The sequence below is a fragment of the Pagrus pagrus genome, assembly GCF_965226575.1.
Source record: "Pagrus pagrus genome assembly, chromosome: 10".
In the NCBI taxonomy this organism is placed as follows: domain Eukaryota; kingdom Metazoa; phylum Chordata; class Actinopteri; order Spariformes; family Sparidae; genus Pagrus; species Pagrus pagrus.
The window spans coordinates 30,768,086-30,781,218 of record NC_140194.1 but is presented as its reverse complement, the minus strand read 5'-3'; the positions used below and the strand labels follow the sequence as shown (position 1 = coordinate 30,781,218).

Here is a 13,133-nt window from a genome sequence, read left to right as displayed (position 1 = left end):
CACTGGCTCCCTGTAAAATCAAGAATAGAGTTTAAAATCCTTCTCCTCACTTACAAAGCTGTTAATGGTCAGGCACCATCATATCTCCAGGAGCTCATACTACCCTATCACCCAACTAGAGCATTACGCTCCCAGAACGCAGGATTACTTGTAGTTCCTAAAGTCTCCAAAAGTAGAATGGGAGCCAGAGCCTTCAGCTATCAAGCTCCTCTTCTGTGGAACCATCTTCCTGTTTTGGTCCAGGGGGCGGACACCCTCTCTACCTTTAAGAGTAGACTTAAGACCTTCCTCTTCGATAGAGCTTATAGTTAGGGCTGGGCCAGGACAGGCCCAGGCCTGTCCTGGACCAGCTCTTAGTTATGCTGCTATAGGCCTAGTCCGGGGGACAATGACACACTGAGCTTCTCTCTCCTCCCCTCTCCTCTCCTCTCCATCTGTATACATTATGCCTGTATACATGCCCCATCTCTGCATGTCACTGACTTACTTCTTCCCCGGAGTCCTTGTGCTTTCTAGTCCTACAGGCTCCCTTGGATCCTGGCCGCGCCCGGGTCGTGGATCGTGGATGCGCCCACTGCTATGGCCCTGCCTGATCGTGGATGCGCCCACTGCTATGGCCCTGCCTGATCGTGGATGCGCCCACTGCTATGGCCCTGCCTGATCGAGGATGCACCTACTGCTATGGCCCTGCCTGATCGTGGATGCGCCTACTGCTATGGCCCTGCCTGATCGTGGATGCACCTACTGCCATGACCCTGCCTGACACCCACCACTACTGTCGCTAATATTAGTCACATCTCTGTTACATACGTTCCACTACTATTATTGTAATGCATTACTACATACCATCCTTACCATTAATCACTACTACTGTTATCACTAGTAATCACATTTCCATGTGCATTTCATTATTATTGCTGTAATACATCTTTATGTACTTTCACTCCTGTCAACCATCGCTTATAATTGAATACATTGTGATCTCGTTGATCTGCTCTTTACATGCGACATCTATTGCACGTCTGTCCGTCCTGGGAGAGGGATCCCTCCTCTGTGGCTCTCCCTGAGGTTTCTTCCGCATTTTTTTTCCCCTGTTAAAAGGGCTTTTATTGGGGCAAGTTTTTCCTCACTCGAATCGAGGGTCGAAGGACAGAGGGTGTCGTCTCTGTACAGATTGTAAAGCCCTCTGAGGCAAACTGTGATTTGTGAATTTGGGCTATACAAATAAAATTTGATTTGATTTGATTTGATGGTGATTATGTTATTATGTAACTTAGAGCAAAAAACGTAACTTTGTCACTTTCCAGGGTGCATGGTGGGTCAGGATCTCAATCACAACACATTATATCTGCATCCATAATATTATAAATAGTAGGCAGATACATGTTTACATTTTTGCTGTCAGTGCATTTTCTGATAGCACAGATGCCTCTCTGGTTGTCTGTGATACGGGCAGCTTTAATTGGTTATGTGTAGTAGTATGTGCCACAGGAGGTGACGTTTTGTTTGATTTAAACTAAATATTTGTAGAAAATACAAACCAGTAGCACTGTAATGGCTGCTGTTGTTGGCAAACAGGTTGAGGAACTTCCTGCTTCTGGAGGCTCCGGCCCCTCCTCCATTGGACTCATCCTCCTCTGAGGTCGTGGTAGACGTTACCTTGGACTGCTTGCAGATCCTTGCTACAACTTCCCTCCTCCTCTTCACCTCCTCCTCCCTCCTCCTCTTCACATCCTCTTCACTTCTCTTCCTCATCTCCTCCTCCTCCCTTCTTCCCTTTTCCTCTTCTTTCCTCCTGTCTTGGAGCAGAAAACAAGGAAAGGTCAAATTGATAGCAACAAACAAGAATCCGGCCGGACAGATGGTGTAGGTTTGAGCTCAACTTCAGGCAGTCTTCCCTCCTGAGGTTACACCTACACAATCATTGAGTAAGAGGTGTGGTGTTCTGATCATTATGTGTTCACTGGTGTTCCACAAGGCTTAGTACTGGGTCCTCTGATCTGTTAGCTGATGGCACAACTATTTCTGATGATATACAGATGACACATAGCTCTACATACAAACACAGTAAACTTTGTTTTAATGCCGTACCACCGGACTACAGGGCAGCTGCTTTCCTCAGACTGTGACACGCTTGGATTCAAGACAGGATATTTCAGCTAGTACCGCAAAGATTTCCAATAAATCCAGTTTGGATATTGAGGGTTCCTATAAAACAATTCCTGATGATTTTGCTGACTCTGTAACCTGTCCTCTATCTCCACCACAATGAATTAGTATTGCATATTATAAGGCCTAAATAATAATGTAATGTCCACTTTTACAGTCCTAAAAAAACAACTGCCATAAAGGATGCTCCCTCTCTCCCTCTCCCCTCTAAATTGACATCAGTCAATAAACTCCACCAGGAATCTAAGTATAAATTACCCCAAACATCTTTTTCTGGATTCAGATCTCTAAAAAAAACATTTTCACATGGACACACACAGGTCTACATACATGTTGAGACTGATATATCTGTGATAGGCCAATACAGTCTGATAATGTTGGCTGACCGATATATTGATCAGGCTCTTCTTATAATCCAACCCTAACAGGCAGATAACCATGAGGAGAACATTTTCTGACCCAAAGGGTTAAATCTTTTCATTTAACGAACTTTCCTTAAGGAAAGGGCCATCCTTACTGGTAGAAAAGTGCTCTGTATCCTTTCAGCTTTTCATCTGTGAGACACTGTTGTACCAACGTGTGATTCTGCTCTGTGCTCATCCAGGTTACAAAGGAATCAGTTTCATTACCTTGCTTCTTTGTAACCTCTCTCTTCTTCCTCTCCTCCTCATATTCTGGGTCTTCCTCCTCATTGGCTGACTGGTAGACCGTCTCTGCATCGCTGTCATCATTGTGCTCATTGTAACGGTGGAAGCAGTCCTTTAGGCTGACTAGCTGCAACTTAGCGTGTTCATCGACCACCAGAGTGTATTTAACAGAGTCATAGTTTAACCCTGCTGTAGCTTCACTCTTTGGTACGGTCTGAGCAGCCACACGAGCTCCCTGAGTGACAGAGTTGGTGCCATCCACCTCAGTGTTATTGTCATCTTTTCCTCCCCCTACGTCCATCTGTGACTTGGCATTGTCCAGTTCTGTTTTCTTATTATCTGCAAGGCAGCTGGTTGGACCATTCTGGACGTTCATGAAGGGAGTCTGATCTCCCTCCCCCTCTTCTTCACTGATGTCAGGGTTGATTCTGTGGGATAGAGAAGGATGCAGGGGCCCTGGAGGGGGGCCCTCTGTGTCCGAGCTGAGGGACATTCTGTTTGACCCGCCCTCGCTGCTGGACCTGGAGAGGGCAGGGGCGTTTTCCTGGGTCCTGTCATGATTTTGGCCTAGGAACACAGCATATGGACAGAAGGTTGATATGAGGAGTAATATAGTAATTCATGGACTGCTTACTAACAGTACTATGTGGACAAAGGTATCTGTCACAGGCATAAATCCCAGGGGGCACACGACCCTCCCGTCCTGGCAAAAATATGATTTGTCCCTCCAGTATTTCACTCTTAACACAACTATGTAATTCCAACAATATTAACACATAATAAAAGCCCCTGAATCCCCCTAGTCCTCAGCAGTGGCACATGATGCAGGTACAGTACATTTGTGGCTGGCCTTTAGTTCAAGCAGACGATATGGTACCTCCCCCACTAAATACAACAAAAACACATTTCTAATCATCATCAGTCTTCATTTTCTCTACACTAGATTACAGCTCACACTTCATGAAGGCTCGTGCTTAGCTGAAAATTGCCAAGGAGCCACGGCAACATCAGCAATGTGGTGTTCCATAGGTGGCGGGATGAGGGGGCGTTCATGAACAGAGTTACAGCACTACTTTGGATGTCAGGATTTAAATCATAAGAGTTTTTTTTATTTTTGATACACCTCACATATGCTTCATACATTAAAGTTGTAATAACAGGATAATATGGCCAGAATATGAAGATAGCTCCAAAAATATAGGGGGCAGCATATCTCCATAGGAACTCACAACTGCTGCTCTTTGCTAGCTATCCTTAGCTTTAGCTAGCTACCGTTTTTTAAAGCCTTTTCCCAGAGCTTACGGCAACAGCCTCTGGGACCAACACATGCCAGTTTGAAGACAGGGGAAACAGTACAGAGGCGATTTACAGCGGCTCTGATCAGGACGATGACTCTGGGGACGAAAGGACATGGCAGGCGGGGACAGGAGAGACATGAAGCGGCAGAGGAGAGAGAGAGTCAAACATCAGCAGTGGGTGAAAATGGCGTATAGAGCCAGAATATTTTCACATCTTACTCTGTGAACTGAGGATTTATTTGGACCGAACCAGAGGTGATTGTGGAGACAAACTGAGTTCTAGTTCATGTCAAGTTAGAATTAAGTGTTTTTATGATGTTCTTCCTGCAAATGTATGTAAAATTATCCCAAAAGGCCTATAACATAAAATAATAAATAATACAATAATATATCCCAGTCTAGGCCAGAGTAAATGCAAAGCTGTTGTTGAACAGTTTGGAGTACAGACATGGTTTCGGGCTCTTTTGAAAGTTAGTCTGATTTCTTTTCCCAAACTGTCTATAGGAGTCTGAGCACACTCAATTATTTATTTATTTTTCTCACCTAAATGTTTGAATGCAAATATCAGCCTCCGGCTGACCTGCAACTGCCCCTATTGGCTAGAAAACATAATGGGTCCACATCATATAGTCTTACATGGTCCAAGTTCTAATTTAATAACAACATCATCATTTAACGCTTGTTTTTCTAAGATGTCTGGCAAAAAAATGCCATTTGGTGACCTCAATATGCCCTGTCTGATAGTAATGGGGACAAAAACTCCCTATAGTTCTTTATTACCTTATTTACACTAACTTTGTGCATATAAAAAGTCAAAACAAGGGCTAAGATAGAAAAACAGCCTAAACAAAAGGCATACAAACTTCATAAACTGGTACAATTTCCGAGTTTAGAGCTTTAAAAACTGATATAAAATATATGTATTGTCTCATTGGCTACATGATGCATCAGTCATCTGGAAACTGCCGTGTTAGTGGCTCAGGAGAGAGGAGAAAGAAGAGAGAGTGGGTCCCTTTGACTAACTCAAATGAGCTGTCAATCAAATGGCTGCCATCTCAGGATCTCTGGTGTAGAGGGATAATACTGTCTGCTGTGAAATGAGAGGAGTTGTCTTACAGTGAAAAGCATGAAAAGCATCTGCATACTGTGTTTTCGACTAAAAATGTTACTGAGATGGATCTGGTGGACATTTTGGAATAAGAGAAGGCAGTTTTTGTCGAAGTTTGACACATGATGCACTACTTTATTGGTGAGTTTAATAGAATCACAAGAATCTAAGCTTTCTAACCATGTATGGCACGACACTTTAATTGCGTTTGTCTATTTGCTTTGCTGTGTTTTTAAAGCTCGGCGAACTAACTTTTAACAGGTTTTAACGAGGTATTTAAGCTCGTCTTAGATCGTTAAAAGAGATCAATTTGAATTCAGATGGTGTACGGTGGTATGTTTTTAAATTATAGAATATTAACTGTCCTGACATTTTTTTGTTTACTTACTCCCAGCTGAACCTATGGGGGTATCAGAATATTGCCTCTTGAGGTACAAAGTGGTATTAGGAGACAAGCTCCACACATTATAATCTCCAAACCCTTTAACCATTTATGATCCCATATGATTAGATTAGATGTAACTTCCTTTGAAAACTCATTTTGCGGTAGAAGAGAAAACTAATGTGCTTAATACAAACAGACATTTCACAGCAGCACTCAGAAAAGCTCTTAATAATAATAATAATATGTTCTCTGTTCATCTGTTTGGGTCTATGTGACCGTTTGATCTTGAGCTGCACCAACAGTTTTGAACATATACACAGTGGATAAAACAACTTTGCATGATAAGGGGTGTCTAGTTGTGGCCAACCCAGAGAGAATTATCACCAACTCTGCAGTTCCCCTCAGCTCGACGAAGCTCCAACTCTCAAAAGAAGTCAGACTACCCTCCCTGTGGCAGAGAGAAAATGAGCACAGCACCCTGCGCTCTAAAGGTGGGTTGATTACCTTGGTCTTGGGTCTTGTCCTGGTTTCTTGGTGCTACAGGCGTACGTGGGACCACCATGGCTGTCAGATAAACTTCCTGGGTAATTCCTGGCATGTTGTTTGGCTTGACTGCCCCTCCTTTGTTACCCCCTTTAGCAACTACTTTTCCTTTCCCATCACCCCCCCGGCCTTTCGGTCCATTCGCTTCTCTTGGCCTCTGATGTTCATTCCTCTCTTTCTCCTTCCCCCTGGACTCCTCACACAGTCTCCCCCCTCTTCTGTCTTCCTTCCCTACTGTCACTCCACCCTTTCCTCTGATGTCTCCCAGGCTCCTCTCTCTCATGGCTGTTGCTCCTCTTCCTCCTCCTCTTCCTCCACCTCCTCCTACCCTCTTTTGACCTCTCTGTGTGCCGGAGGACTGTGTGTGAGCGGCTCCAGACACCTGTCTGTCCCGTGGTCGGGCGCGTGTGTCTGTGGTGGCGGCAGCAGCCTGAGTGTTGGCTTTGCTCTTGGCTCCATTTGCAGTGGGTGGTTTGGGGGCCGGGCGGCGCGTGCTCTGCCGGACTTTGTCCTCTGCTTTTGGTTGAGCTGGTGGTATTAGATCCCCTAACACACACATACGAAAACAAACAAAAGTATTAGATTATGTATGACGTATGCAGAGGGATTATCAAATTAGTCAACAGAAAACAGTTTATTCTGCATAGATACTGGAGGAAAAATTTCACAATTGATAACAAAATAATTGAAAAACATTTTCCCTTGTGGTTACACTACAATACACACGTTTTCTAGTTACACTGATGCAGGTAGAAAAAGTGTGACCAAAGCCACAAAAAATCCTTTGTGCATTATCACAGAGACATGAAAAGTTTAAAAGGTTTTGAAGAAAAACTCCAATGCCTCTGCAATGGAAACAGCAGAGGCAGTGATGTCCCAACTTTTACTCCCAGTGTTGACAAAGCAATAAAACAATGCAAGTTGACAGCATTTCTTCTTAAAACCTCTCTCTCTAGTAAATGCCTGCAACACTAAGCCCCTGTTTGTAACACACAGGTTTTTCTCAGCAGTGTTGGTGTTATGAAACTTGTTCTTGGCCGTGGGGTTATGTAGGATTCAGTGTCCTTGGAGTAAAACTCAATACTATTAGCTTAGCTCTGCCACACAAAGGAAATGCAACAGACATACTGAGCATGTCTGAATCTTAGGACGTACAGGAAATGCACAGGATCTGTTCCCAGAGCTGAGGATACTATAAAGACATATAACTCAAAAGGGAACAAATTTGGGGCATCTAGTAATCGGAAGGTGGCTGGTTCAAATCCCTGGCTTCCCCAGCTGCATGTCAAAGTGTTCTTGAGCAAGATACTGAACCCCAAATTGCTCCTGATGAGCAGTTGGCACCTTGCATGGCAGCCTCTGCCATCAGTGTATGAATGTGTGTGTGAATGGGTGAATGTGAAGTGTTGTAAAGCGCTTTGAGCGGTCAGTAGACTGGAAAAGCGCTATAGAAATGCAAGTCCATTTACCAAAATCTACAGCATTTCAAATCCTTGGTTCCCTCAAATGTGTTGAACAAACATTCCCAAATGTGATTGACTGAGATTGTGCCCAGAACAATTCTTCTGATTGGACCGACTGTGGCATTGGGAGGGTGCAGCTTTTCCAGTTGAAAGAAATCAAGAACTATTTGTGTATATCACTGTCTCAGGACGGACTGTGGACTTGATATTCTACAAGATGAATTACACAGATCTTACTGCTGAGTTTGCTGTCGAGAGAACAAGAAAAGTGACATAAATATATGATATTATATCATACATATATTCCACAACAGCGTTCTCTGTCATGGACATTCCTTGAAGCCTGTGGTCCATCTCATGCTGACAGGATTTCTCAGAGTGCTTCCAAATGGAAATGCACCAACACAACTGTCCCAAAGTTTCCCTTATTTTCTTTGGCCTGAAGTGAAGTGATGAAATGAGATTACCATACATTCTGCTGTTGTGTTCATGGCCATCATTTTGCTGGTTGAGTTTAAGTTGTTCACAATGCTGTTGGATGTGCTTAATGCTGTCTAAGGTGAGTGCAAGTTAAAAGAAATCAGACCACATAGTCTTATTTGTGTACATACATGATGTTTTGCTATAAAATGTAACTTTATTTAACTGAACTGCTGGAGAATTCTGCTGCGCAGCTGCAAAGATGGCAGCATGAGAGAAATTCTCCCCCAACAACCAGGACTAAATTGCCCTTAAAATCACTTTAAACTTGAAGTAAAAGGATTGGATAAGGGCAAGATGTTAACGCGAGACAGTCAGAGCAAAGTCAGACACAAGAATATTGCACAGGATGTCGACCCACACGAAAACTGGAGCCGAACTTAATTTCAAAATTAAGTCAGACATTTCCAGATGGATCACCTACTATTCCTTAGTCTAACCTCAAGAACTGAATCACTTAAAATGGTTATTCTACCTTGTCTACTATATCTTTTCCATTCCCTGCCAATTGAAATAAATGATCGACAATTCATTGAATGGGATAAGTTCATTTCTCGTTATATCTGGATGGGTAAGAAACCAAGAATAAAATACAAAGTATTGCAATTATCAAAAGAGAAAGGGGGCACGGTGTTGCCACACTTAAAAGATTACTACTATGCAGCTCAATTAAGACCTTTCTGTGTGTCTTTGTGATTCACAGTTCAAGGCAAGGTGGAAGGAAATGGAAGAGGGAGAAACTGTAGGAACAGCATTACAAGCCACAACAGCAGACAGTAAACTGATAGACAACCTTGTGGATAAAAATAATCCTTGGATAAAAGCGACTCTTAAAACCTGGCAGAAATTGGTCAAAAAGCAGAACCTGAAGGGTGCAGAGAAAATATGACGACGGTGTGCATATGATGTAGATTTTATCCCAAGCAGGACAGACACCAGATTTAAAACATGGATGAGTAATGGGCTGACAGCATACTGTTGCTTTGTACAGAATGGAATTTTAAAATGTTTTGAAACTTTCAAAAAAGATTATGGATTGAGAACCAGGATGTGTTTAGATATTTACAAGTAAGGCATCAGTTAAATGAAATTATGAGTGAGGGATCGGAAAAAGCTGACAGTGAAATACTAAATGTCTTGTGACAACTTACAAATAGGGGAGTGGACATAGACTAAGATTTAGATTTTATAAAAGTTTCAAGACTCTTTAAATCAAAATACCCAACATGTTCAGAGTACATGGGGAGGAGAAGGAGGAATGGTGATATCTGAAGATGAATGGGGAAATATTTGTAAATGACAGTGGAGAAGCACAGCTTCACACAGCTGGAGGGAATTTGGGTGGAAAGCAGCATGAGATTCTTCATTAGCTGCTCAGAAGAGGCATCAAGGTGTTGGAACAAACTGTTGGAGGTTATGTGGCCAGCCATTATCATTTATTTTGGGATTGCCCCAAACTTACATCTTACTGGATGAAAGTGTCTGGAAACTGTATTTCAAATGGCTATTCCATCTGATGTTCTGACAATATATTTGGGCACTATAGAGTTGAATAGTCAATCTACAGCAGACACATATTTAATGAGAATATTACTTGTTGGAGGGAAGAAAGCCCTGACCAGGACGTGGTTACAACCAGATGCTCCAACATGGGAAGATTGCTTAATAATTGTTCATAAAATGTACAAAATGGATCAGAGAAATGTAAGGGTTTGTGGTCGAGATGGGTCAGGTGCATTCGCTCACGGAGACCAGACCTGCTTTAAGTATCTTGCTAAATTGCCATTTTTACTGGATTACTGAGGAGACTGTGCTGTCAGTAGATCTTTGTGGACTAATGAGTGAGTGTGACATCTTTTATTCCTTTGTTCAGATATTCATAGTTGTTAAAAGCAAAATGACAGGGAGAGCAACAGACGGGAGAAAAGGCTTTCTTGAGTCATGACTTGGTACAATTGTCGGAGCGATATTGGGATCATAGTGTACTCATGTATGTATATGTGAAGTATTTTATGTACTTTGAATCTGGGACTATGTATAAATTTAACTTGAACTAGAAAGGCTAGTTCCGTGGTTCATGTGCCATCTCCCAGCCTATCCTCGTGTTTTATTCTCTTTTGCTTATGGAACAAATTATCCATGGTAACAGAGCTACTGTTTGTCACTGATTGTGTGCAAATAATCAAAATGGATCCTCCTCAGGGTTTTTTCACACTAAGTGTGTGTTTCTTTATCTTTTTTGTTCGTTTGATTTTGGTGTTGTGTTGTTTTGTCACACTCAGCAGGGTCCATACCTGTAACATGTGGGGAGGAGGAGCGGGAGTCCTTCCAGCTGTCCTTCTTACCCAAAGAGTTGTTGTTGATGGTGTCCTGGACAGAGTTAATGAGACAGAGCAGCAGTGTAAGAACAAAAACCAACACATGACACACACACACACTCACAGAGGAGCCCCCGCCCCTGATGGCGTAAATGCCAGGAAGAGGAAACAGCATCAACCAGGAAGTGTGTGTGATGGTCCAGCCTCAGCCACGCAGAGCGCTGACTCACTTACTGACATCCCATCATGCATCATCCCTGTTTCACACACCATTCTGTTACTATGGTTACTCTGTGTGTGTGTGTGTGTGTGTGTGTGTGTGTGTGTGTGTGTGTGTGCGTGTGTGTGTGTGTGTGTGTGTGTATGTGTGTGTGTGTAGAAGAGAGAGAAAGATGGAGAATCAAAGTATCTCTCTGTAAAGCTCGTGCCTCTCTCTGATGACACCCTCCTTGAGCCTGACATTACAGCAGCAGTCTGTGGTGATTTCAATGTGCAGACACAAAGCTGATAGAGCCAGTTTCATTATTAACGACAGTCAGGACTCCATCTATCATTTTCTGTCTGACACCCAGAAACTTGTCTCTTTCAGTAGCACGTACAGAGTTACCATCTTCTTTTCTGTCAGAGAAGCTGTGGTTCAACTCTGTGATCCTTTTAGAGGAAGTGGTCGTGTTGTACTGGATTACACTCCACACATTCAGATACATTAGTCTGTGACGTTGTATACTCTGAGCCCACAGCAAATTTGTTTATTTTGAGTGTTATGGATAACCACAGGGCCGTGTTCACCTACTGTTCTGAGGTCAAACTCTACCTCTTAAAACACCGAAATCGACCTTTTAAGAATTTCCTGCCAACCTGCACCTTGCAATACCACTGCAAAATCTCTTACACACACCAGCAGACATCTAGCTGGAGAAATCTGGTTATTTAACCATACCCTACGAAAACTGGTGTCTTATTTGTGTGACATTTAAGAGATCAGATTACTACAGAAAGCCAACAGCAACCCAGTATCTTGTGAAAACACGCTACAGAGCGGTGGCAGATCAGAAAACACTAAAATGAATCATTTTTAAAGGCAAAATACATTGTTTTAGAGGACACTGACAGTCAACCTGTGATGTATATGTGATGCATACCTTTAGGTATGACAACAAGTTTTTCTTCACTGCAGATTTGGTACAGGTTTTGCTATTAGACCATTCAATAAACACAATGTTAGGTAATGTTAACATGAAACAGTTAGAGTTCAGTTAAACTCAATGTAAAAATGACCACATTTTGACAATTCAAGAACAATCATGTTTTTAACTACCAAACAACAACACTGTTATATAGTCTGGCTACTGCAGTGTCCCTTATGGCTAGGACATCATAGATTAGTTGACTATAATGCAGCCATAAAGTTTTTTTCTCTTTTGAAACCGATTTTTGAACTCATTTTAAAATTCTTTTATGGATTTGCATATGAATTAATCTCTTGAAATTGAAATTTTCCAGATTAGATTTAATTTGATGTATAACCATGTCCATGACTCCTGTGGTCCATCAGACAGTAGAAGGGGGTGGACTTCACACAAAACACAAACAAAAAGAAAAAGAAAGTAAACAAGTTTTATTATAATCCACCTGATAGATCGGCTTTAAAATTTAAACTTGTTTTGGTAAAGATGTGATTTTTTTTTTATAAAAATATGCGTTAATAAAGGCAAAACAAGTGATACTCAACTGCTTTGGTTTAACTAGTGTGTACCTCCCTATAGTGACTCTCAGGGTCAAAAAACAATGACGTTTCAGATCATGGAACAGTTTTGAATCAAACCTTTTCAATGATCTGAAATGTTGTGTTTTGACCTCCAGATTATTGGTACATGAAAATCTACACAATTGATTCTGATTCTAAATGCTTAAAGTAGATTGTTGTTAATATAAATATATATATATATATATATATATATATATAAAAGATCAATAATTGTATTATGATGATGGTGAACTTTGTTTCAGAACAGGTTTGAATCCTAGCATAAAGGAAGTCTGTCATTAGCCCTGTGAGGACACCAGATTCCTCCCATTCAGTGTTAGACATCCATTGTATAGGATTAAGTGGCATCCAGAAATGTGGTTGCAAATTGCAACCAACTGAATACCCCTCACTTCACCCTTCCCTGCAGTGGCCACCAAAACCATAAAAGTCCCTCTGTAGAGCCAGTGTTTGGTTTGTCCATTCTGGGCTACTGTAGAAACATGGCGGTGCAACATGGGGGACTCTGGAAGAGGATGAGCTCCCTTTGGAGACATACACGACTCATTGATGAAAACACAGTGATTCTTAGTTTCAGGTGATTATTCACTATTGAAAACATAATTATGAATGTTGCATTCCATTCTGCCTATAGCTCCCCCTTAATCCTACACACTGGACACTTAACTTAAAATGACTTTCAGACAGACACAACAGATCAATGTGGCTGCCTGTGATGCTGCATCACCCTCCTCCTCTCTGCCTCTGTTAACAGCAGTAAGCAGTGTGGAGGCAGCCAGTCGCCCGGAGGCCACGGAGAGCTGCTTTATTTATCATTAGATTACTTATTTTCAAAGTGGCTCCTTTCCTGGGCCTCAGCCGTGTGCTGCATCAGCTGTAACACCTTCCTCCTCTTCCTCCCCACATGCCTTTAAAACCCCCATGCACACTGAAGGGATAAGGGAAAGGGCACAT

At 42.1% G+C, this 13,133-nt stretch overlaps 1 protein-coding gene across 1 annotated transcript in view; it reads right to left on the bottom strand.

Annotated features, from left to right (window-relative positions):
• Positions 1 to 13,133, bottom strand: part of LOC311263540 (C-Jun-amino-terminal kinase-interacting protein 1-like) — a 31,319-nt gene that overhangs the window by 13,613 nt on the left and 4,573 nt on the right. The window contains exons 2-5 of the mRNA XM_084363680.1: positions 10,388 to 10,463; positions 6,112 to 6,696; positions 2,799 to 3,383; positions 1,542 to 1,799 (exon numbers count right to left, since the gene is read on the bottom strand). Coding sequence (XP_084219806.1) covers positions 1,542 to 1,799; positions 2,799 to 3,383; positions 6,112 to 6,696; positions 10,388 to 10,463 — 1,504 coding nt within the window. The remainder of the gene's footprint in view (positions 1 to 1,541; positions 1,800 to 2,798; positions 3,384 to 6,111; positions 6,697 to 10,387; positions 10,464 to 13,133) is intronic.